This window comes from Tachypleus tridentatus, chromosome 12 (assembly GCF_004210375.1).
Source record: "Tachypleus tridentatus isolate NWPU-2018 chromosome 12, ASM421037v1, whole genome shotgun sequence".
In the NCBI taxonomy this organism is placed as follows: Eukaryota; Metazoa; Arthropoda; class Merostomata; order Xiphosura; family Limulidae; genus Tachypleus; species Tachypleus tridentatus.
The window spans coordinates 60,922,043-60,949,991 of record NC_134836.1 but is presented as its reverse complement, the minus strand read 5'-3'; the positions used below and the strand labels follow the sequence as shown (position 1 = coordinate 60,949,991).

At 34.5% G+C, this 27,949-nt stretch overlaps 1 protein-coding gene across 1 annotated transcript in view; it reads right to left on the bottom strand.

Annotated features, from left to right (window-relative positions):
- Positions 1-26,245, bottom strand: part of LOC143235159 (glutamate receptor ionotropic, delta-2-like) — a 52,084-nt gene extending 25,839 nt beyond the window's left edge. The window contains exons 1-4 of the mRNA XM_076473042.1: positions 26,007-26,245; positions 9,983-10,179; positions 8,974-9,105; positions 2,958-3,122 (exon numbers count right to left, since the gene is read on the bottom strand). Of these exons, the coding sequence (XP_076329157.1) occupies positions 2,958-3,122; positions 8,974-9,105; positions 9,983-10,179; positions 26,007-26,172 (660 nt within the window). The 5' untranslated portion in view covers positions 26,173-26,245. The remainder of the gene's footprint in view (positions 1-2,957; positions 3,123-8,973; positions 9,106-9,982; positions 10,180-26,006) is intronic.
- Between the last annotated feature and the right edge of the window lie 1,704 nt (positions 26,246-27,949).

Genomic DNA, 27,949 nt, shown 5'->3' with positions numbered 1-27,949 from the left:
CCATACTAAGTTAAGAACAATTCATTATATTAATAGCTAGATGGTATGGTATCCATTTTTATACATTAATATGGCATCCATTTAATAGACATTCTGCTAATAATTCTATCGCTTTTGTTAATTAAATAAAATAAGGCAATGGCTGTGACTGTCATTTATTCCGCACTTTGAAATAAGTTATTTAACACGTGGCAAATCGTAATTTCTAATTAGATTTAAAAGTTGTTTGTTTACACTGTGTAATACTCTTCTGTGGATTCTCTAAATGACATATCATCTCATTAAGTAGAACAAACTGGTATATTAATAGTTTTCTTTACCCCACTTCCGCACTTGCACGTAGAAAGTTTGTACATTTTTAATATTACATCAAATGTCAAATTTCCTGGTATATTTGGAATTTCGTAAGTTATAGGTCCCTTCATATTGTTATTCTAAAGTTTTACTATTTTCTAGGATTGCTAGTTCCGTACGAGCATTTCTCTTGATTTATTTATATTTCTAATGGCACTGTTCCTCTTACATAGTCAAAACGATATAGGCCCACTCTATTTGTTCCTAGTGAGTTTTTCTAGGTAAAGTGAAACTTGAATAATCCTATAATAACTAATCACACAAAGGAAGCTTGCATCGTATTTTTAAAACCGGTTGTTTAGACTGATACAAAGTTGTTGGAGAAAGATTTCTTATCTTCTGTTTCGAGTTTGTTCTGGCGGGCCTGGCATGGCCAGGTGGTTTAAGTCGTTCGACTCGTAATCCGAGAGTTGCGGACTCGAATCCCCGTCGCACCAAACATGCTCGCTCTTTCAGCCGTGGGGGCGTTATAATGTGCAATCAATCCCGCTATTCGATGGTAAAAGAGTAGCCCAATAGTTGGCGGTGAATTGTGATGACTAGCTGCCTTCCCTCTAGTCTTACACTGCTAAATCAGGGACGGTTAGCGCAGATAGCCCTTGAGTACCTTTGCGCATAATTCAAAACAAACAAACAAACAATTGTTCTGGCGATTGTAAGAATGGCTTCCGTTTTCGGTAATTTGAATAACATAATTTGTTAAAAATTTGAAGATGTACATTTTCCACAGCGTTATGAATTGTATCAAAGTAGGATAAGTGTTATTTCTATAGTCAGTTCTTACATTCAGAAAGTGATCGTACAAGTTCAAACCTGTTTTAATTGTTTTGATGCTCATTGCTTATAGGCCTAAGGTATAAATACGTTAGTAGCCGATAAAGGATCACTTCTATTTTTATCACACACAAAAAAATTGGAACCTTGGATGTCATAAAGAAACAATAGCATTTGTTTGTCTTGGAGCTTTAATACAAGGTGTGAATACATTAATTTATTTATAGTGATACAGTAATTTCGTTTCTGGATCCATGTCTGTCTTTACCATTTCGTAACATATCTATATTTTATTTGTTTTTTCTGTGAATAATGAATAGATGAGGAATATTTAAAAATTCCTCGCTGTCTGTGACCAACTGAGATATGAAGGTTGTTTCTGTGAGTTACCAAATCAGAAATATATTTAAGATGATCAAGAACAACAATAACACTAAAACCACGGAATATAACACTCAGCCCAGCCATTAAGGCAGATTATTGAAAAATTTCTTAATACCTTTTGCTACATTAAAATATCGGACATCTTAAGACAGTTCAACTATCATAGGCAACAGAGAAATATCTCGAAGAGTTTTGCGAAGAAGGATTTTTGGATGAAAAGAACACAGTAAGTATATTCCCAGTAAAACTGGGATTAGAGCTCCAACTGAGGACCAACAGATAGTCCTACACAGTAAGTATATTCCCAGTAAAACTGGGATTAGAGCTCCAACTGAGGACCAACAGATAGAGTCCTACACAGTAAGTATATTCCCAGTAAAACTGGGATTAGAGTTCCAACTGAGGACCAACAGCTAGAGTCCTACACAGTAAGTATATTCCCAGTAAAACTGGGATTAGAGCTCCAACTGAGGACCAACAGCTAGAGTCCTACACAGTAAGTATTCCAGTAAAACTGGGATTAGAGTTCCAACTGAGGACCAACAGCTAGAGTCCTACACAGTAAGTATATTTCCAGTAAAACTGGGATTAGAGCTCCAGCTGAGGACCAACAGCTAGAGTCCTACACAGTAAGTATATTCCCAGTAAAACTGGGATTAGAGTTCCAGCTGAGGACCAACAGCTAGAGTCCTACACAGTAAGTATATTCCCAGTAAAACTGGGATTAGAGCTCAACTGAGGACCAACAGCTAGAGTCCTACACAGTAAGTATATTCCCAGTAAAACTGGGATTAGAGTTCCAACTGAGGACCAACAGCTAGAGTCCTACACAACGATAGATAATTTGATCTCAATTTTCAAATAGAAATTAACAATATTAGAAAAACTCTTTCAGGATAAGTTTTTCGCCTCTAGTATATATTGCCCTAGGTTGTGTTTCTAAAAAGAAATTTGGGCAGCTACATATTACTCTACAGAGGATACTGTGAATTTCTTTGCATTACCCAACACCTACTAGAAAGGGCATTACTAAGCAAATATTGGAAAGCTTCACAGTTAGTGCAATAGGACGAGACGTGGACTGTGGAACTGTCTACAACAAATTTATAATATTCTACCACAGTTCCTAAGGTCTACCTGAGTTGTAGGTAAAGAGTCCAATAATATATTGGTGTTCATTGTGCTTCTCTTGTCGAAATAATTAATAAATTAATTAAAAATTTAGAAATTCATTAATGACGAAAATCTATCTTGTTTGCTGAATGTGTTCTAGATATTACATTAAAGTTATGTATTGAAATACCTTCATTAATTTATGTTGACCATGTGTAATAAAGGACATTATAAACTCCATATACATAGCTTTTCCTAAAGCCTCGGTTACAAACTTAATTTATATGAGTATTATTCTAGTATCCAAGCCTTTCTTCTTACACTCTACTTACAGGATACGTTACTGAAAATAGACGTCCTTGAAATTTTCTTTTTTCTCTTGTTTTGATGATGTTATCACAATGTTTGCCTTTGAAACTCCACGTGCATGGAGCCGTGAAAAACCCTTTCCCACTCGGTGACCACTGCAGCGTCATGAGTGAGTAGGTTAGATAACGCTGATAAAAGAAAACAGAATTTAATAAGTAACTCAGGTGACGGTAATAATAATTTTAAACAAAAGCAAAGGGTTGTATTAATAAAGTTTTACGTATCGTAATTTTAGTAAAGCAAACGAAACTGATGTTTCTTATGTCATTCTTGAAAGTAAGTCCCCCGGTTGGTCGGTGAGAAATTTACAGACTCACAACTCTAAAATTTAGTGATCAATTCTCACCGTGGAAAGAGTGCAGATAGTCTATTTTGTGGTTTTGCGCTAAAATACGTAAAGAAAAAATTATAGATATATATGTCTATCTATCATATATGTAACATGTGTATGTTTTGGATAAAATTAATACTGATAAAGTTAAGTAAAAAAAATCACAAGGGAAGACTGCGTTAAAAACAACAAATTCAAGCCTCTGACTAATTACATTAGTTTGTTTATAATCTAAAAACAAATACAAACAAAAATAAATTAAAAAATAATAAAAAATGCTACACTAATTGAAAAGATCCCAGGGTAGAAGTTATAATGTGGGATATAAAATGTACCCTAGGTTTTGGAGGCAACTGTAGAAGTAGGACCCACATTGCGGTAGGGATATACCGTCTATCAGTCTTAACCTCCATTCGCTAGTCTCACATAAGAAATAAAGAATAACAATAGATATACAATTAAAAATAGAAATTAGGAGAGCGAAATGTGGGTGCTCAAGCCCTCAACGTCCCACGCCTATATCACCCTTCACTGCCTGCAGACAGTTGTGGGAAGGTGACTGCTCTCCCAAGTAAAGAAAGAAGAATTGAAAAATAAGGTGGGTTATCTGTGTAGTGCGAGCTATGGGTATCGAAACGCTGCTTTTTGCGTTATAAGCCTTCAGACTTATCGTTGAAACACTGGAATGCTTAGCGGTAAGTAGCTCAGCTCATACCGTTAAAAACTAGGTTTAGATCCCGGGGTGACACTGTACAAATGGCCCTCTGCATAATTTCGCACTTAACAACAAACCAACCATCCCTCAAAAGTTAAACGTTTCGGTATACGTCACATATATATGTATGTATAAACATACGTCACATATATATATATATATATAAACATACGTCACACACACACATATATATATATATAAACTCGAATATTTTCATTTTTTAACAAATTGTTTTCTATTAAATTTTTATTTATTTAACCTGTTTCGTAACATCGTTGGTTACGCTTCAGTATAAAAATCCATAAAATAAAAAAACACTTTTATCAACATTTTTAAATATAAGTTTTAAGTTGATATTATACATGTATGTGTGTGTGTCTGTAATTTGTTTTTAAGTTGATACTATACATGTATGTATGTGTCTGTAATTTGTTTTTAAGTTGATATTATACATGTGTGTGTGTGTGTCTGTAATTTGTTTTTAAGTTGATATTATACATGTGTGTATGTGTGTCTGTAATTTGTTTTTAAGTTGATATTATACATGTGTGTGTGTGTGTCTGTAATTTGTTTTTAAGTTGATATTATACATGTGTGTGTGTGTGTGTCTGTAATTTGTTTTTAAGTTGATATTATACATGTATGTGTGTGTGTCTGTAATTTGTTTTTAAGTTGATATTATACATGTATGTGTGTGTGTCTGTAATTTGTTTTTAAGTTGATATTATACATGTGTGTGTGTGTGTCTGTAATTTGTTTTTAAGTTGATATTATACATGTATGTGTGTGTGTCTGTAATTTGTTTTTAAGTTGATATTATACATGTGTGTATGTGTGTCTGTAATTTGTTTTTAAGTTGATATTATACATGTGTGTGTGTGTGTCTGTAATTTGTTTTTAAGTTGATATTATACATGTGTGTGTGTGTGTCTGTAATTTGTTTTTTAAGTTGATATTATACATGTATGTGTGTGTGTCTGTAATTTGTTTTTAAGTTGATATTATACATGTGTGTGTCTGTAATTTGTTTTTAAGTTGATATTATACATGTATGTGTGTGTGTCTGTAATTTGTTTTTAAGTTGATATTATACATGTATGTGTGTGTGTCTGTAATTTGTTTTTAAGTTGATATTATACATGTATGTGTGTGTGTCTGTAATTTGTTTTTAAGTTGATATTATACATGTGTGTGTGTGTGTCTGTAATTTGTTTTTAAGTTGATATTATACATGTGTGTGTGTGTGTCTGTAATTTGTTTTTAAGTTGATATTATACATGTGTGTGTGTGTGTCTGTAATTTGTTTTTAAGTTGATATTATACATGTGTGTGTGTGTGTCTGTAATTTGTTTTTAAGTTGATATTATACATGTGTGTGTGTGTGTCTGTAATTTGTTTTTAAGTTGATATTATACATGTGTGTGTGTGTGTCTGTAATTTGTTTTTAAGTTGATATTATACATGTGTGTGTGTGTGTCTGTAATTTGTTTTTAAGTTGATATTATACATGTGTGTGTGTGTGTCTGTAATTTGTTTTTTAAGTTGATATTATACATGTGTGTGTGTGTGTCTGTAATTTGTTTTAAGTTGATATTATACATGTGTGTGTGTGTGTCTGTAATTTGTTTTTTAAGTTGATATTATACATGTGTGTGTGTGTGTGTCTGTAATTTGTTTTTAAGTTGATATTATACATGTGTGTGTGTGTGTGTCTGTAATTTGTTTTTAAGTTGATATTATACATGTGTGTGTGTGTGTCTGTAATTTGTTTTTAAGTTGATATTATACATGTGTGTGTGTGTGTCTGTAATTTGTTTTTAAGTTGATATTATACATGTATGTGTGTGTGTCTGTAATTTGTTTTTAAGTTGATATTATACATGTGTGTGTGTGTGTCTGTAATTTGTTTTTAAGTTGATATTATACATGTGTGTGTGTGTGTCTGTAATTTGTTTTTAAGTTGATATTATACATGTATGTCTGTGTGTCTGTAATTTGTTTTTAAGTTGATATTATACATGTGTGTGTGTCTGTAATTTGTTTTTAAGTTGATATTATACATGTGTGTGTGTGTCTGTAATTTGTTTTAAGTTGATATTATACATGTGTGTGTGTGTGTCTGTAATTTGTTTTTAAGTTGATATTATACATGTATGTCTGTGTGTCTGTAATTTGTTTTTAAGTTGATATTATACATGTGTGTGTCTGTAATTTGTTTTTAAGTTGATATTATACATGTGTGTGTGTGTCTGTAATTTGTTTTTAAGTTGATATTATACATGTGTGTGTGTGTGTGTCTGTAATTTGTTTTTAAGTTGATATTATACATGTGTGTGTGTGTGTCTGTAATTTGTTTTTAAGTTGATATTATACATGTGTGTGTGTGTCTGTAATTTGTTTTTAAGTTGATATTATACATGTGTGTGTGTGTCTGTAAGTTGTTTTTAAGTTGATATTATACATGTGTGTGTGTGTCTGTAATTTGTTTTTAAGTTGATATTATACATGTGTGTGTGTCTGTAATTTGTTTTTTAAGTTGATATATACATGTGTGTGTGTGTGTCTGTAATTTGTTTTTTAAGTTGATATTATACATGTGTGTGTGTGTGTCTGTAATTTGTTTTTAAGTTGATATTATACATGTGTGTGTGTGTCTGTAATTTGTTTTTAAGTTGATATTATACATGTGTGTGTGTGTGTGTCTGTAATTTGTTTTTTAAGTTGATATTATACATGTGTGTGTGTGTGTCTGTAATTTGTTTTTTAAGTTGATATTATACATGTGTGTGTGTGTCTGTAATTTGTTTTTAAGTTGATATTATACATGTGTGTGTGTGTCTGTAATTTGTTTTAAGTTGATATTATACATGTGTGTGTGTGTGTCTGTAATTTGTTTTAAGTTGATATTATACATGTGTGTGTGTGTGTCTGTAATTTGTTTTTAAGTTGATATTATACATGTGTGTGTGTGTGTCTGTAATTTGTTTTTTAAGTTGATATTATACATGTGTGTGTGTGTGTCTGTAATTTGTTTTAAGTTGATATTATACATGTGTGTGTGTGTGTCTGTAATTTGTTTTTTAAGTTGATATTATACATGTGTGTGTGTGTGTCTGTAATTTGTTTTTAAGTTGATATTATACATGTGTGTGTGTGTGTCTGTAATTTGTTTTAAGTTGATATTATACATGTGTGTGTGTGTGTCTGTAATTTGTTTTAAGTTGATATTATATGTGTGTGTGTGTGTCTGTAATTTGTTTTTAAGTTGATATTATACATGTGTGTGTGTGTGTCTGTAATTTGTTTTTAAGTTGATATTATACATGTATGTGTGTGTGTCTGTAATTTGTTTTTAAGTTGATATTATACATGTGTGTGTGTGTGTCTGTAATTTGTTTTTAAGTTGATATTATACATGTATGTGTGTGTGTCTGTAATTTGTTTTTAAGTTGATATTATACATGTCTGTCTGTGTGTCTGTAATTTGTTTACATTTTTACAACACTCCTTTTCTAAAACTCGTGTTACAAAAAATATTTTTAACGTCATCGGTAAATTTACCAAAATGCAATACCCAAATTCACACTAAAATTCGGGATTCGATTTCCCGCTTTGGCCACAACAGATAGCCCCAAGTGGCTTTGTTCTAAAATATCCAACAACAACAATCCAAGAGGTTACGGATCATTTTTAAATATACTTTACTTACTTTACTGAATAACCTTACGTGGAAATTATCCGCATTATACTTAACGTACATCTAAAAGAGGCACCAAAACTATTTTAATAAAAGGCCCACAAAGCTGGTACCCAACTACGTCTTATATTTGTTCATAAAGAATAACCCTACTTTGTTATCTCAAGTTAGCTCTTAGGTTCAACCTTTCTTCGAACCAGAAAAGTAGAGAACCAGTCAGACTCCCAACTATAAATACTGGGTTTTGTTAAGAGATTGAGGTGACATTTTACACGTTTCTGGTCATTTCTCCAACTTCAACTGTATAATTACTAAACAGCTTTTTACTAGTTACATAAACATTTTAAGTGTATTGTTAGATAATTTCATTATACAATGTTTAGTCGAAAATCATTTTATCAATCGTCATTTCTAACTTAATAGAAATGAGTTGGTTTGTTATAAAAACAACTAAAAATGCGCTTACTGTAATTTTTCTTATTGCACACTAAACCCTTTTAGACTGTCTTGCGAAACCCCACCTGTCCTGAATTCAACCAGAAACGTTGTATACTAACCCGTTCTTGAACGCTAACCAAACATTAAGAATTAATGTATATGTTGTATTAATATACTGTTTAGGCCCAGCATGGCCAGGTGGGTTTAAACGTTCGACTCGTAATCTGAGGGTCGCGGGTTCGAATACTCGTCGCACCCAACAAGCTCGCCTTTTCAACCGTGGTTGAAAAGCATTATAATGTGACGGTCAGCCCCACTATTCGTTGGTAAAAAGAGTAGCCCAAGAGTTGGCGATGGGTGGTGATGACTAGTTGCCTTCCCTCTAGTCTTGCACTGCAAGTTTAGGTATGGCTAGCGAAGACAGCCCTCGTGTAGCTTTGCGTGGGCCCGGCATGGCCAAGCATGTTAAGACGTGCGACTCGTGATCTGAGGGTCGCGGGTTTACATCCCCGTCGCGCTAAACATGCTCGCCTTTTCAGCCGTGAGGGCGTTATAATGTGACGGTCAATCCAACTATTCGTTGGTAAAAGAGTAGCCCAAGAGTTGGCGGTGGGTGGTGATGACTATCTGCCTTCCCTCTAGTCTTACACTGCTAAATTAGGGACGGCTAGCACAGATAGCCCTCGAGTAACTTTTTGCGAAATTCAAAAACAAACAAACAAGCTTTATGTGAAATTCAAAAACAAACTATACTGTTTAACATTACTTTTAACAATTTATTGCTAAGTTATTGTTTACCTTTTTCTCGTTTAGCAAGAGAACACTGTCGCCTTCAGTCACTTTCTTCAGAATTCTTTCTTTCAATTGATACACATTCATCAATGGTATAACAACTAGAGACTTCACTGATATAACATGATTGTCTTTCAGCTTTGGAAATATAAAAATTTATACTTTTATTTCAGCATCACAACAACCACATTTTATAAACTTTACATTAACAATTTTCATTTGTTTCTAAAGCGTGGAATGTCTCTTATTCAGACAATAGTAATCAGGAACATAGTATGTATAGCATTCGTGTTACCTCATATAATAATATACATTGATAACGAAAATAAATTTACTTTGTTTTGAATTTCGCGCAAAGCTACACGAGAGCTACCTACGCTAGCCGTCCCTAATATAGCAGTGTAGGACCAGAGGGAAGGCAGCTAGTCATCACCACCTACCGCCAACTCTAGGGCTACTCTTTTACCAACGAATAGTAGGATTGACCAAAACATTATAACGCCTCAAGGCTGAATGGGCAAGCATGTTTGATGTACGAAAATAAGTAAAGACGAAACTATTTTAAACGATGGCTAGGTGGTTAAGGCACTTGACTCCTAATCCGAGAGTCGCTGGTTCGAATCCCCCCACACCAAACATTCTCGCTTTTTCAGCCGTGGGGGCGTTATAATATAACAGTTAATCCCACTATTCATTGGTAAAAGAGTAGTCCAAGAGTTGGTCCAAGTGGATGGTGATGACTAGGTGCCTTCCCTCTAGTCATACACTGCAAATTCAGGGACGGCTAGCGTAGACAGCCCTCGTGTAGCTTTGCACGAAATTCAAACGAAACAAACAACCTATTTAAACAGATATATATATATATATATATATACCTGCTTTAATATCAATAATACAACGTACACTCCACCATCACTATGAAAATGAACAAAGGAAGGCGAGTTAGTAAAGTTAATTAGTACTTATATATTTTTTTTAAATGTAGACAAATTGACACGAACTGATAAACAAATACCTGTTGTAAATCAGCGCTGAATGTCTGACTGTTTGGAATCCATATAATGAGCTTCTTTCTAGGATTAAATAGAATGGTGTGATCTGGTGGAGACAGTAAAGTAAGAGCTTTCATGTTAACGAGAACTGTGGGAATGTTAGCCTTGTGAAGACTGGTGAGTATGTCCCTCAACGTCTCTTCAGTTTCTTTGTCTAGATCTATATAAGAGATCTGTTAAGTGGCTACCCTCAGGTACAGTAGAAGAAAGGTGTAGTTTAAGTTTCGTCATTATATATATACAATATATATGAGATAATATTAATACTATTAGGTTGAGGAATAATTCGTGAGCGTTTTTAAATAATTTCATTCAAGCATTACATGCAAGACTATACAATACTTCAATGCATGAACACATTACACCCAAAACATTTATTATGATACTTTATTTCATGTAATACCTAGGTATATAGTATGCATTGTTTGAAACGAAATTGCAAGAAATTAAATGCGAAAAGCAGATGGTGTCGAAAATGCTCGATTTTTTCCACTTGACATTCCATTTAATGAGCTGAAAATGAAAGCAAAAATTAAGACATATGAAAATCAAACACACCATCTGTTAGAGCAAAAAATTATCTACCAAATGACATGAAATATTTTGCGAAAGCGTTTCATTTATGAATATATTTTGTTAACTTGAAAAAACGCTCACGAATTATTCCTCAACCCAATATATTTAGTTATGAATAAGGTCATTTAACAACTTAGCACTACTTAATGCGGATGTACATCTTGCTGCATATAAAGGCTTATTTAAAGTAAGATAGTCACAATAGACTTAATTAACTGGTGGTGGTTTGGTGTGAAACTAGTTTATTTAGATAACTGGATGGGACTCTTCTTCCAATATAAATTCGTTTACTGGGCTACAAATTAGTGCATTTCAACCATAATGGGGGTTGGAATGCTAACTTCAAGAGATAAATTTTTAACTTACTTATCACCAAATGGTATTACCTTATTTATTATTATTATTTAAGTTTTGTGTTTTTTTTTACTTTGGAGAGCAGTCACCTTCACACAATTGTCTGTAGGCAGTGAACAGTGATATAGATGTAAAACATTGTGGGCTTCAGCACTCACATCTCGCTCTCCTAATTTATATTTATATTCCTTTGATTATACCATAATTTTAATTATTCTTCACGTAAAACTGGCGAATGGTGGTTGAGACTGATAGACGGTGTATCCCCACCGCAATGTGGGTCTTACTTCTTCAGTCACCTCCAAAACTTAGGGTACATTTTACATCCCACATTATAGCTTGTACCCTGGGATCTTTTCAATTAGTGCACTGTTTTTGTTTATTACTTTTCATTTTATTTTTGTTTCGGCTTGTGTTTAGGATATAACAAACTAATATATATATACATTACGTGAATTCGTTTCAACCTTTTAAAGTCCAATAAAGACGCGGGTTGGACCTATATTAGAGCTATGGATTTCGGAGCCCTCGAGTCAAGGGCAAATACTAACGATGTCTCAACATGTTATCTAACTTTTAGCTGTGTGTTCAGAGCCAATCCGTTATCGTGAATGATGGGAGGAAACTAATGTTTTGATGGTATTATATCTTCATTTTATGGACCTGTATTTAAAAGTGTTTTTTAATGTTTAAGTATAGAAAGCCTATGTGTTATCCCAAATTAAAGTTTTTCAGCACTTGTATGAGCGGGAAAATGTCTGTAGACTGTGTTATTCGTTGTCGTACACAAATGCCCCCAAACATTTCTTAAATGCTTGTTTTTCATATCTTTGACAACATTAGAGTATTTTCACCTGTAATACGAAGTAATATGTATCTAATAATACTACCAAAATAATTTCACGTTTCTCTCGTATCTAATTAGACACACTTGAATTAATTTCAACATTCCGTTGTTTTTATACAAATAAAAAACCAAATTTTAAACCTGTCGACATGGAGTGTATATCATAATAGGTGTGTTAAAACTGTCGACATGGAGTGTATATCATAACAGATGTGTTAAAACTGTCGACATGGAGTGTATATTATAATGGATGTGTAATTCGTACAACCTTCCAACCTTCAGCCAAACTGCCATTTTCAGAAGTTTATGAATATCATATTTCGTTAATTTAGTTCAAACAGTTACCAGAAACATGGTAATTATCCTTTCTTATAAAACCCACGACACAAGAAATATTCCATTCCAAATGACAGAACGATCCAAGAGAAAACAATTTAAAATGGCCAAACGTAAATAATGAGTTATCTGTGATTCGTTCACTTTGAGGAATCGAATCACAGATCTTAGCGCTGTAAATTACAAAACTTCTTACTGACACAGATAATTAAACTACTCATAAGCCACTGTGGTTACCATATAATATCTGATATATAAACTTGGCTTCAGTTAGTGTAATATGTGAATCAAAATAAAGATTAATTAACATTATTTTGTGTTTTTTTTTCCAAGACAGTTTCACAAATGAAAGAAGTTGATAGTTGACTAGCAGTCGCAGACAATACGTATGAGGTACACGTTTCAGTGTATTTATTACTTTTGTGAACTAGGCACAAAGCTACACGGGTTTTAGTATTTTACGTCCCGCATACCTGTCGCTGTGCCGCTCTATGAGAAGGGATATTTTGACAAAGAAAGCAGCTGAAAATGTGCTTATCACAGTATGATTGTTTCTCACAGCTGAAAATGTGCTTATCACAGTATGATTATGTTTCTCACAGCTGAAAACGTGCTTATCACAGTATGATTGTTTCTCACAGGTGAAAATGTGCTTATCACAGTATGATTATGTTTCTCACAGCTGAAAATGTGCTTATCACAGTATAATTGTTTCTCACAGGTGAAAATGTGCTTATCACAGTATGATTGTTTCTCACAGGTGAAAATGTGCTTATCACAGTATGATTATGTTTCTCACAGCTGAAAACGTGCTTATCACAGTATGATTATGTTTCTCACAGCTGAAAACGTGCTTATCACAGTATGATTATGTTTCTCACAGCTGAAAATGTGCTTATCACAGTATGATTGTTTCTCACAGGTGAAAATGTGCTTATCACAGTATGATTGTTTCTCACAGGTGAAAATGTGCTTATCACAGTATGATTGTTTCTCACAGCTGAAAACGTGCTTATCACAGTATGATTGTTTCTCACAGCTGAAAACGTGCTTATCACAGTATGATTATGTTTCTCACAGCTGAAAATGTGCTTATCACAGTATGATTATGTTTCTCAGTGTGACTGACACTTAATATACATCAGTCATCCAGTGGCAATTAGTCAGAAAGTCAAGTTGAAATTTAAGAAAATAATGTATCTGTAACTGTTTTATGGAATTTAGTTAAATTTCTTGTGATTCTGTTAACAGTTAAAATACAGTCGGAAATAAAATTGTTATTTTCCTTTAATGAAAAATTTAAGAAAACATTATGACAAAGAATAGAAAATCAAAATTTGTAATTTCAAAGAACAGTTAATAATGTGACAAGTGAAAACAACATGAACATTCTATAATCAATATTGTGTACTTACCGAAGAAAGGTTTTAAAAAGCTATAATACAAAGGCAGTTATGCTTAGAACTTTGACAAATGTAGTTATCGAACTATGCGTTTTATATGCGTATTGGAATACCATAGTCTATAAAATGCTATTGTGATAGGCTAAGGTTTTTCGATTTTAGCCCGACATATTTACATGCACGTGCATTAGGGAAATATGTTTCCCGTAAGGCTGAAATTTTGTGTGAAAATATTCGATAGTCTTATAATCTAACTACTGTTTAAACTCTCTCGTGACCGACACTAACAATACGTGGTGCTGAACGTCACGAAACCACGCAAGTTTTGATATTTTGGTTATATCTGATTTGAGATAAATATTCTACCATTTTCTACACGCTTCTGTTTCAGCCTGAAATGTTTGTTAACATCGAATAAAATGTATCGTAATTCTCTTTTGCGGTTTCTTTTTTTTCGGTTACGGTTTCAGGAATATTCTTAGCATAACGCCTCTTGATAATGGGCAGTATATACTGATTTGTAGTTCAGCACATGTGTAAGAAGAAACACGATCTTTATATATTGGAAACCCATCTAGAACAAAGGAAATTTGTCTGGACACCAATAACAACCTTTCCCATTTTGACTCTCAGTATAGTTTTCAAAGTAAAACTAACATCCAGTGTTTGTTTCTGTTCACTTTCGTAACTGGTATCCGATAAAATAAACATGACACTTAAGTTTCATATTATAATATGAAACTCATTCGGCTGAAATAAATTCTATGAAATAGTTAAGGCGAAAGATTTTATAGAATGAAACTTGTGGTTCAATAATTCGAAATTCACAAACGACTAAAAAAGTCACTAGTAACCAGGATAATGAGGATTTGGAATCAATTAGAAACACGCAAAAATAAGGACTTTAGAAAACGTTTCAACTTTAGGATTTAATCGTGTTCTGACACAGTTTACTGGGGTTTTTAGAAGATATGATATAACTAAATGAGCTCATTTAAGTTTTCTTAAAACGTTGGTCTCTTAGAGTGCACGCGACTTATTAGAAGATACCACAGAGCTAAATGAGTTTTTATATAAGTTTTCTTAGAACGCTGGTCTCTTAGGCTTTTGTCTGCTTTAAATTAGTTTTTTATCAGTGATTTTGAAATGTTAAATGATACACATCTAATAATGTTACTTCATAATCAATTTTCTAACGTAATAATGTAAAGGAAAATAGCGGGTTGAATTTTTTTTTAAAGTCATGCTGTATATATGAATCCCAGTATTATCACAACGAAATTTCTTAAGACTTACAAAGCTAGAAAGCAGGTTTCGTTACTTGTGGTGGGCAGAGCACAGATTGCTCATTGTGCAACTCTGTGCTTAACTTCAAAATCAACGAACATAGTGTTTTATTGTATCACATTTTCCCAGATTATACTGTTGAATAAATGTTCTTGGCAGTTTGTCAAATTTATAGTGTCGAACATTGTAGTTCCTGATGGCTAATCCAGTTTATACTACGGTTCTCAGTGAACTGTCAATTGTTCCAGAGTTGAATATTGTAGTTTTCGATGTTTGTTTTTGTTTCATTTGTGAATACTGTACTTATTGGTAACTTGTCCATTTTTTATTTGTACAGTGATGAATATCTCATTGTTTTTATGAAGATTCTTTAGCTAATAGTATAATTTTCGTCGATTTACCTGAAAATAAACGGTGTATTTGATAAGTATACTCAGAATGGGGGGTCGTTTTACCTCCTGGTGGCAAGTACGTTTTCTTTGTTCGTTTATAATTAAACACAAAGCTACACAATGGTTTATCTGTGCTCTGTGTACGTCGGGTATCAAAACCCGGTTTTTAGGATTGTGAGTCCACAGATATACCGCTACGCCACTGGGGGACGGAAAGTACACGTTGATGTAGTTGTCTGATAAAGTTCGACTTCAGACGCCATTTTGTTGTGATCGTGTTTTCTGGAACTTCGCTTTCCTTTCAACTTTTACATTTGTACTTATTTCTATTAGAAACTGACTGGAACCAACTTTAAACGTAATAGGTTTCTACTTATTATTATATCAACAACACACAAAAATTTTATGTTTTGTTTTTTATCGGCAGCACATTTCTCCCTTAACCTCTCTCTGGCCCAGCACGGCCAGGTGGTTACGGCACTCGACTCGTAATCTGAGGGTCGCGGGTTCGAATCCCAATCGCACCAAACATGCTCGCCCTTTCAGCCGTGGGAGCGTTATAATGTTATGCTCAATCCCATTGTTAGTTGGTAAAAGAGTAGCTCAAGTGTTGGCGGTGGGTGGTGATGACTAACTGCCTTTCCCCTAGTCTTACATTTCTAAATTAGGGACGGCTAGCGCAGATAGCTCTCGTGTAGCTTTGCGCGAAATTTTAAAAAAATAAAGCTTTACAATAATGTTGTATACATGAAAACGGTTATACAAATAAAAAAGTCTCTCAAATACCGGTAGAAGAACCCATGATAGTTTAATTAGGTTTGTTTTGAATATTCACGCAAAACTAAACCAGGGCTATCAGCAACAGCCGTCCATAATTTTGAACTGGTTGACTAGAAGAAAGCAGCTAATTAATTGATAGTATCCAACGGCTACTCTCATAACACACACGCAGCTTCAAATTGTAAAGCTTTTTTGTGTTTTTGGACACAATCATGTACCCTTAACAGTGCTGTTTCCTAAATATTTGCTACTAGCTCCACACCTCTTGTAAAGTGAAAATATGTGTTTCTTATAGCAAAGCCCCATCTGGCTATCTGCTGTGTCCACCGAAGGTAACTGAACCCCTAATTTTAACGTTGTAAATCAGTAGATTTACCACTGTTCCAGTAGGGGACGTAAAGTGAAAGACGAGACAGTAGAGTGTGAAAATCATTGCAGATCAGCAACAAGCTAATTATATCAATAACTGGATGAATCTTTCCTTAACGTTTATTGGTGAGCCATTGGATACCAACAATTAGCTAATTATATCAATAACTGGATGAATCTTTTCTTAACGTTTATTGGCGAGCCATTGGATACCAACAATTAGCTAATTATATCATTAATTGGATGAGTCTTCCCTTGACGTTTATTTGTGAGCCATTGGAGACCATCAATTAGCTAATTATATCATTAACTGGATGAATCTTCCCTTAACGTTCATTTGTGAATCATTGGAGATCAGTAACTAGGTAAATGTATCATTAACTGGACGATTCTTCCCTTAAAGTTTATTTCAGTAACCCTGTCACACCAAACACGCTCGCCCTTTCAGTCGTAGGGGCGTTATAACGTGACGATCAATCCCATTATTCGTTGGTAAAAGAGTAGCTCAAGAGTTGGCGGTGGTTGGTGATGACTAGCTGCCTTCCCTCTATTCTTGCACTGCTAATTAGGGACGGCGAGCGCAGATAGCTCTCGTGTAGCTTTGCGCGATATTCAAAACAAACAATAATCTCTTGATTTATTCCGTTTCATCTTCTGGTCTTCATTTTGTTAAACAACTTTTCTTTAAACCTTTCTTCAAAATTACGCCAACAGATGTTTTCCTGTCCAACCTTGTACACCTGTTTTCCGTAATTAGTATTATACAGCTAGTAAACTCCACAATGGCTATACAAGAAAAGATTGTCCTCTAATTCCTTTATGGACTTACTAGAAGTTGGACATTTTCTCAGTCACAACCAATTCTTACACAAAACTTCGTAACATTACGAAATAGGCTTCTTGGACTTTTAATTTTAATTATTTGACACGTTTGTAGCCGACGAGTGATGTATTTCTGCAGGTCATTTAACTTATTGATCACTTGGGACTCAAAGATAGTTTCATTTTTATTTTCAACCAACATTATAGAATTAGTTAAATGATTTGCAAATTGCATTAATTATTACTCATTTTAGTGCCTGGAACTTTGGTTTCTTTTTATGCTGATTTTCTCTGGAGATTATAACATTATTTTTAAATTTCTGTTTCGATCGCCTGCTATTGAAACTCGCTCATGTATTTGTCTGTATATATATATATTATGTTTTGATATTTGTATCTGCCTCCTACATGTAAATTTTTATTCTTTCACCTTGACTTCGTTTCGTAGTTTGATTAGTGGTTAATGTCCAGCTCTGATTTAGGGTTAATCAGTAATAAGACACACTTTACACAAACCAACTGATACACTTCGTATTACGTGGCTCGTTATGGAAAAGATTAAATGTTCCATTTACAACGACATTTTAAAATATTTTTAGTATAGTTACGTTTAGTAGAGAAAGTTGATAATGCTATATACAACTATTTTGGAGCCTCACCAAGTAGTTACGGTCAGTGTTGTCATGTCCAGTCATGCTTAACATAACAGCCATGCATTTTTATCATAGTTCTACAGCATAGTTTGATTTAACAAAATGTTCTGTCATGAGATTTTTCTGAATGATGCATACCATTCCTCCCTACTTGCTTTCCATAATCTATGTAATGTATAGGGATGCCAGTTTTCCAGTTTTGGATTCAACCGTCCAATTGCACAGATATTCATAGGCCGATGTATCTTTCTATGAAATACCATAAATATACGTTTCATTTTCGCAGCTGCTTGAGGTAAGCAACAATTGAATACAAGGTATGACGAGAAGCCCTTTTTTAAAATAAACCCATACTCTACTGAACTCCCTTCCATATAAAGTCAATATTTCAATGTGCACTACATAAAGACGAGAATACTGGTCTGATATTTTGCAGGGTCCACTTTTTTTTCTTTTAGTAAAAGCCTAATCAATACCTTTTTCTCCTTACTCAGTAACCAGAGATCACAATAAATTCTTTCGTTAAGTTGTGACAAGCCATGTACCATATTTAGTTTTGTACCAGTTCACTGGTTTAAAATTGCATCATACTTGTTACAGATACCAAGATACCTGGTGTTTAAAACGGTCCATCTGAGGATCGGGGATTCAAATCTCTGTCGTACCAAACATGCTCGCCCTCTCAGCCATGGGGGCATTATAATGTGACAGTCAATCCCACTTTTCGTTGGTAAAAGAGTAGCTCAAGTGTTGGCGGTGGGTGGTGATGACTAGCTGCCTTTCCTCTAGTCTTACACTGCTAAATTAGGGACGACTAGCACAGATAGCCCTCGGGCAGCTTTGCGCAAAATTCAAAGCAAATCAAGCCAAATCAAGCAAAGCAGAAATAGCCCGTTATGAAACATTACGCTTAATAGAAAGCAGACCTGACTGAGCGTGACCAAGTTGTTAGTGACTCGAACTGTGAATTTGAAGGCTTATGATTCGCCGATAAAACGAGCTCCGAACTTGGGTCTTGAGTTAGTGACAGTTAATGTAGTTCCCATTATTCGGATGGCCCGGCATGGCCAAGCGTGTTAAGGTGTGCGACTTGTAATCTGAGGGTCGCGGGTTCGCATCCCGGTCGCGCCAAACATACTCGCCCTCCCAGCCGTGGAGGCGTTATAATGTGACGGTCAATCCCACTATTCGTTGGTAAAAGAGTAGCCCAAGAGTTGTCGGTGGGTGGTGATGACTAGCTGCCTTCCCTCTAGTCTTAGACTGCTAAATTAGGGACGGCTAGCACAGATAGCCCTCGAATAGCTTTGTGCGAAGTTCCAAAACAAACAAACAAACAAACCCATTATTCGGTCTAATACGAGCAGTCAATAAAAAGTGATCATTGCTCTAATCTAGCCTGTCATTTTAAATTTAGGCTTAGCTATGCATAGCTAGTCCTTGTATAGCTTTGCGTAAACTTATGAAAAACAAACAGTTAATCCCGAGATCCACGGAAGTGTTCTCTTTCAAAAGTAAATAAAACCAAAATTAAGAATAATAAATGTTTTTATTCATCGCTTTTGAGTTTTATTTGTCACACTATGTTGTAGCCTACAGAGTACATAATCTTTTAGCGTTACCACAGCAAAAATTACAACGTTAAGAGTCCTTTATATGACGCCATTCTAGTGTCTGCTGACTGAGTGACAGACAATACAGTGGTTAAGACAGGTGGCTTCTCCATACAAGGAAATAAAACTTTATAGTCAGTCATATCACGATATCTTCTTTTCAAATTATTTGAATAATATACATATATATACATATAATTTTTGGAAAGGAAAATACACCTTTATATCAAAACTGAATTTAGCAAGTCCACTATGGTATATGTCGTTAGGTTAGATTAACTTTTTTAAAATAGTCTGACTTTCAGTTATTCATTTACTTTGAGAGTTTAGCACAAAACCAAATTGTTCCACTGACGAACATAAAACATGTGCAAAAAATTAGAGCAGTACGCTTTAGGAAAGATGATTAGAACAGTATATCTCAAAATTAGTCCATTGAGAAACTAAAAAATAAAAATAAATACTACACTGTAACAACTTTTAAAAACAATACTATTCTAGCGTTTATATTACTAGAGTAAACTGTTTGTTTTTTAAATTTCGCGCAAAGCTACTCGAGGGATATCTGCGCTAGCCGTCCATAATTTAGCAGTGTAAATAAATAAGACTGGAGGGAAGGCAGCTGGTCATCACCACACACAGCCAACTCTTTGGCTACTCTTTTACCAACGAATAGTGGGATTGACTGTCACATTATAACGCCCCCCACGGCTGAAAGGGCGAATATGTTTGGTGTGACTGAGATTTGAACCCACGACCCTCGGATTACGAGTCGAACGCCTTAACACGCTTGGCCTTGCTGGGCCAGAGTAAAGTGAACCAATCGAAGTGCGTTTTATGATACATTATCACCACTTTTGAAAACAACACTATTTCTTGCGTTTATATTACTAGAGTAAAGTGAACCATCAAAGTAAGTTTCATAAATTATTTGTTTCGAGTTAAGCACAAAACTACGAAATGAGTTGTGTTTTGTATTCACCTGAATAATCCAACCCTTCTGTTTAACGTTATAAGTGTTAAAAGGTGCTACTGTATCATTTGGAAGGAGTGGATAAGGCAATTTAATAAGAGCATAAAAACAATATTAAATTAAAAGGATTTTAAAAATATGGTGGTCTGTATCATATATAACTAGGCTTAACAAATGAGGAAGACCAGAAAGTATTGCGAAGTTCTTAAGTGTGACGTAACAAAGTATATAAAGTATTCTTTTTGTTTGTTTTAAAACAAATCTACACTGAGCTATCTCCTTTGTTCACAGATTCGATTTGAACACCGTATTGTTTCATTAAGTCCATAAATTCATTGCTAACTCACCGAGGAGAACATGTAAAAAACACTGAGATAATAAGATATAAGTAACGTTAACCAGAACAAGGGGCTTGAAAAGCACAAAGACAAATTTGATTCATTCAGTGAACTCGAACACGTGAGATAGACAAAAGCAATATCTTGTTTTACGATATTTATATAACTAACATTATACAATAACGAGTTAAAGTGACTTAATTATCAGGACAAGAAATACAGTCCTATAAACGGGTATCTGTTTTGTTTTCTGTTTGTTGTTTTGAATTTCGCGCAAAGCTACACGAGGGCTATCTGCGCTAGCCGTCCCTAATTTAGCAGTGTCAGACAAGAGGGAAAGCAGCTAGTCATCATCACCAACCGCCAACTCTTGGGCTACTCTTGTAACAATAAATAGTGGAATTAACCATCACATTATAACGCCCCCACGGCTGAATGAGTGAAATGTTTGGTGCGACGGGGATTTGAACCCACGCCCCTCAAATTACAAGTCAAACACCTTTACCCATCTGGCCATGCCGGGCCATTTGTTTTCTATGGTTGTTTTTTATACCCAACATAAAGTAAAACTTTTGTCCATTTTAATTACGTTTGTGTTTCTTATTTTCTTACATCTAAATACGCAGTAACGTAATTATTTTGTTTGTGTAATATACCAGCAAAGTTTACTGATGAGACAGTCCCAAATCAACCATATATACACACAAACAATTCGTACATTCTGCTATTACCACAAGTTCGTTTGTGTTTTGTAGAACAAACCTATTCTTACTACTTTGTGAGCAAAAGAATTATTAAAAAAATTGCAGAATAAGATCCTTCATTTACGAAATTAATAACTTTTGTGATTTCATCTGTGTTATTAAAATAAATTGTACAAAGTGTTCTTCTAAATGCTATTATTATTATTATTAAAAATAGAGGACAAAGTTGTTCTATTTCCATTATAATTTAATAGTCAAGGAACTTATAAAGTGTCTTATTTCTGTTAAACAAAACATTGTAAAATAAATATATGCTGTGTTGTTTTCTTTCGGATGTTCGTGTAAAGAAATACAAGGACTATCTGTACTAGCCCTTCTTAATATGTGCCAACGAATAGTGGGAGTAACCGTCGAATTATAACGACCTCACGACTGAAAGGATGAGCATTTTCGGTTATGGGGTTCGAACACGTGACAAGCAGATTGCACATCGAGTTTTCACGCAATCACTAGTCACAAAGGAAAGTTTTTTAATAATAAATTTAAATACAAAAGGGGGCAAAGAACCAAAATGTGCTCAGATCGAGGGCTTCTCTTGGGGAAGCGATTACTTTCGAGACGATGGTATATTACTTTCCACACGATGCTAAATTGAGGGGTTCAATTCCTTCCGGAGGATAGGGCGCAGGTACTCCAATAACTTTTTTTTTGTTTTTGAATTTCGCACAAAGCTATTCGAGCTAGCCGTCCCTAATTTAGCAGTGTATGGCTAATTTATATGCAAAAACGGCTCGTTTGGGTTGAGAAAATATTTTACATAGAAGAGCGAACAACGTTTCGACCTTCTTCGGTCATCGTCAGGTTCACAAAGAAGGAGGTAACTGACCGGAAGCTGACCACATGTTTGAAAGGGGTTGTGTAACTGTGTGTCGAAATGTAGAGGGCGGTATTAGATGTTTGAATATATAATTTTATTTATTTTATTATATTAATATAGGTATAAAGGCGTTCCTTTATATTGGTTTATTTTGGGTTTAAATTGTTGTATAAGTAAGGCTTCTTTAATTTTGCGTTTATTTATGTTTGTTTCTTTATTTAGTATTTGAGTGTTTTCTATGGTTATGTTGTGTTTATTTGACTTGCAGTGTTCGAAAACGTGTGAAGGTGACTTTTTAGGTTCTTTGAATCTGGTTTCCATTTTTTCTACTTGTTTCTCCCAATATAGAAGTTGTGGCAGTTATCACATTGTATTTTATAAATAATGTTGGTGTGGTGTTTGTCAGTGTAGTTTTTACATAGTATAGACCTCAGTTTTGTGCCTGGTTTTTGAATAAATTTGGTATTAACTGGAATGTCATATTTTGTTACTAATTTTTGCCAAATGTTGGTTATTTGTTTGCTGATGTCAGGAATATATGGTATACAGCAGTATATGGTTTCTAGTTTTTTGATTCGTGAGCTGTATTTACTTTAGTTGGTGGTTGATTTTGCTTTTTGTCTAGGTGTGTGCGTATAATGTTTTCTACGGTTTGTGGAGGAAACTTATTGATGTTGATGAAGTATTGTTTTATTTTGTTTAATTCATCGTTAATTTTATCTGGTGAGCATAGTTTTATGGCTGTGTTTATTTGGTTTCTTAGTATGTTGAGTTTTTGTTTTGTTTCATGTGCTGAGTCCCAAGGAATGTATAGTCCAGTATGGATGATTTTTCGGTGGATTTCTGTTTTGAATTGTGTGTCAGTTCTTGTAATTTTGAGGTTAAGAAATGATATTTGATTGCTTTCTTCCTGTTCACATGTGAAGTTAATGTTGGGATGTATAGAGTTAATGTGATTGAAAAAATTAAGTATGTGTTCTGTAAATTTGAATCCTGCAACTGTGTCATCTACATATCTGTACCAGTATAGTGATGGATGTAATGCTGTGTTAATCGCTTGTGTTTCAACTTGTGTCATAAAAATATTGGCTAGAACTGGTGATACTGGGTTGCCCATGCTTAGGCCATTTGTTTGTATATCATTTTGGTTGTTGAACATGAAGTTTGTCTTTATCGTGGTGAATTCTATGAGGGTTTCTAACTGGTTACTGGGAATTTCTATAGTTGGTTTAGGGTCTCGGATATAGAGTTCTAAGGCTATCTTGCAGGCTTCAGTGGTTGGAACTTCTGTAAAGAGGGATATAACATCGAAACTGGCCATTAAGGCTTTATGATTAAGTTGATTTAGATTAGACTTGAAATTAAAAGAGTCTTTGATGAATGAGCTGGCTGATGTTACATATTTGGAGAATGCCCATGCTATGTATTTACCAAGATTGTAATTAAACGATTCATATGTGGACATTATTGGTCGTAATGGACAATCTGGTTTATGAGGTTTGGGGATGGCGTATATTTGCGGTGTGCGTGAGTCGGTTTTACGTAGGTAGGAATAAAGTGCTTGTGAAATTGTGTTGGCTTTTTCATTTGTAGTAGTAATTTGTTCAGTTGCGTCTCGTGTGTCTTTGTTGGATTTGTGTGTATTGGTTTAAATTTGTTCGTGTCTGATAAGATGTTATTCATTTTTTGGATGTATTCATTCATGTTCATTATGACTATAGCGTTACCTTTATCTGCTTTTAGAATTTTTATGTTTTTGTCTTGTTTTAGGTTTTTAATGGAATTAATGTCTTCTTTTGTAAGGTTGTTTTTTTTAGTTTTCTGTTTTGTGAAATTATGTTGATGGTTTTGTGAGAAAATTCTTTGAAAAATCGTTTAAGATGTTCATAAACCAGATTGTTTTAGGTGTTTCTGGAAAATATAAATTTTAATTTTAGTCTAATCTAAATCCTACAGAAGTTTGACCCTAACCCAACTATAGAAATTCCCAGTAACCAATTGTTGGATGTCAATAAAATTATCTAAGTTGTCTACATCTATACTTCTGTTGGTTGTTTTCTTAATTTTTTCAATCACATTTTTACATTTTCCGTAGAAAGTATCACAAGTCTCCTGGCTAGATCTTCTAAACATACTAAGAAACCAAAAATAAATACAGCCATAAAACTATGCTCACCAGATAAAATTAACGATGAATTAGACAAAATAAAACAATACTTCATCAACATCAATAAGTTTCCTCCACAAACCGTAAAAAAACATTATACGCACACACCTAGACAAAAAGCAAAATCAACCACCAACTAAAGTAAATACAGCTCACGAATCAAAAAACCACGAAACCATATACTGCTGTATACCATATATTCCTGACATCAGCAAACAAATAACCAACATTTGGCAAAAATTAGTAAGAAAATATGACATTCCAGTTAATACCAAATTTATTCAAAAACCAGGCACAAAACTGAGGTCTATACTATGTAAAACTACACTGACAAACACCACACCAACATTATTTATAAAATACAATGTGATAACTGCCACGACTTCTATATTGGAGAAACAAGTAGAAAAATGGAAACCAGATTCAAAGAACATAAAATGTCACCTTCACACGTTTTCGAACACTGCAAGTCAAATAAACACAACATAGCCATAGAAAACACTCAAATACTAAATAACGAAACAAACATAAATAAACGCAAAATTAAAGAAGCCTTACTTATACAACAACTTAAACCCAAAATAAACCAATATAAAGGAACGCCTTTATACCTATATTAATATAATAAAATAAATAAAATTATATATTCAAACATCTAATACCGCCCCTACATTTCGACACACAGTTACACAACCCCTTTCAAACATGTGGTCAGCTTCCGGTCAGTTACCTCCTTCTTTGTGAACCTGACGATGACCGAAGAAGGTCGAAACGTTGTTCGCTCTTCTATGTAAAATATTTTCTCAACCGAAATGAGCCGTTTTTTGCATATAAATTTCTCAACAAGTGGGTTTCTCGACATCACTGAGTGTATGACTAGAGGGAAAGCAGCTTTGACAACATAAAAAGTTTGTGCTTATAACTAAATTTAAATAATTTCAGAATTGTTTTTTTGTTTTTGCAAGTAAATATCCAGACAAGTACTGCAACTAATAAACAAATGGAAACCCAGCATTGTCACAAACTGGAGCTAAAACATCTCAAAATATACGAAAAAAGGGAAAAATTGTAAACCGACAGTTCTGGTGTTCTATCTTTTTTCAACGGTCTGTGTGTGGGGAGGACGTTATGCCAAATGAAGACAATCTGACCATTTTAGGTTAACTAACTGTAACATACGTTTAATGTAAGTTAGGTTCAAAGAAGAAAATGATAAATTATGCACTGTAGATTATTTCCCAGACTATATCGAACGTTTGAGCTTTCATCAACCATTGGATGATTTAACTTTCAGGAAGCCGGAAAACAATAAATGAAGGAAGATAAATAGAACTCTTCGTGCACAGTAATCAATACAAGAACCAGTTCCTCATTTTCCAAGTAGCGTAATTTATCCACTTTAAAATCCTAACCCTGCCACTGTCTTTTCAGATGTAACAAGAATATTAGATGTGTTTCACGAGTATCAACTTAAAATAAATAAGAAACAAGTGCCCTACCTTCACTGTATAGGACATGTATTTCATGAAACGACAGAATTTTCGTGATCTCAGTAATCACGAAACCTTCATTAAGATCTGAACTATGATTGGCCATCATATAAACAATGTTGAACACGTTACAACAAACGATTAGCTTTAGCATTTTATGCTGAGAACAGTTCATTAGCTGAGTTGTTATCAGAACTTCAGGGTGTGCTTCTCAGTTGCGCTGGATAACCTCTGATAAGTCGCTACATAGCAAGTGTTCAATAAGTTATATAGTCTTCTGTGCCCAGGTGAAATAACGGTCAACCAATAGCAGCTGCTAAAGACCTCTCGTGAGTAAAGCTGGAAGCAATTAAATATATAATCGATTGTAAGCTTTTGGAGATTTTGTTTAGTAATATATTCAATACATATAGTCCTCATGGACGTTTTTATAAATACCAGCTTGGTCAACACACAAAAATGTAATTAAATGGAAGGAAACGAACTACACAAAATTTATATACTGTATTAAGTAGCCAAAATGTGAAAACTAAACAAAACTTTGCAATAATGTTGTATACATGAAAACGTTTATAAAAATAAAAAAGCCTCTGGTATAGCAGTAGAGGAACCCATGATCAGGTTTGTTTTGAATATTCACGCAAAACTAAACCAGGGCTATCAGCAACAGTCGTCCATAATTTTGAACTGCTTGACTAGAAGAAAGCAGCTAATTAATTAATAGTATCCAACGGCTATTCTTATAACACAGACGCAGCTTCAAATTGTAAAGCGTTTTTATTTTTTCTAGAGAGGACACAATCATGGACCTTTAACAGTGCTGTCCGTAAATACATGGCGACTTGCTGCACACCTCTTGTAAAGTGTGTTTCTTATAGCAAAGCCACATCGGGCTATCTGCTGTGTCACACCAAGGGTAACTGAACCCCTGATTTTAGCGTTGTAGATTCCTAGACTTACCGCTGTCCCAGTGAAGGACGTAAAGTGAAAGACCAGACAGTACTGTGTGAAAATCATTGCAGATCAGCAACAAGCTAATTAATTATATCAATAACTGGATGAATCTTTCCTTAACGTTTATTGGTGAGCCATTGGATACCAACAATTAGCTAATTATATCATTAATTGGATGAGTCTTTCCTTAACATTTATTGGCGAGCCATTGGAGACCAACAATTAGCTAATTATATCACTAACTGGATAAGTTTTTCCTTAACGTTTATTGGTGAATCATCGGATATCAGTAAATAGATAATTATATCATTAACTGGACGATTCTTCCCTTAAACTTAATTTGAGTAACCCCGTCACACCAAACACGCTAGCTCTTTCAGCCGTTGGCGTTATAATGTGACGGTCAATCCCACTATTCGTTGGTAAGAGTAGCCCAAAAGTTGGTGGTGGGTGGTGATGACTAGCCGCCATCCCTCTAGTCGGCCTGGCATGGCCAAGCGTGTTAAGGCATGCGTCTCGTAATCTGAGGGTCGCGGGTTCGCATTCCCGTTGCGCCAAACATGTTCGTCCTTATAGCCGTGGGGGCGTTATAATGTGACGGTCAATCCCACTATTCGTTGGTAAAAGGCTAAATTAGGGACGGCTAGCACAGATAGCCCTCAAGTAGCTTTGTGCGAAATTCAAAAACAAACAAAATCCCTCTAGTCTTACACTGCTAAATTAAGGACGGTTAGCGCACGTAGCCCTCGCGTAGCTTTTGCGAAATTCGAAAACAAACTCTTTGTTAACCTGAAGATGACCCGAGAAGGTTGAAATGTTGTTCTGAACTTTATTTCAATTAAAGTGCTAATACCCATACCAGCTGTCTTTAGAATACATTTTTTACTTCAAGTGGGTTTCTCGTCATCACGAAAAATAACCCCAGTTAAACGTCGTGTTTTTCTCTACCACGGATGTAAGAAGACTGAAATATTTAGAAACTTTAGCACTCCCGGATG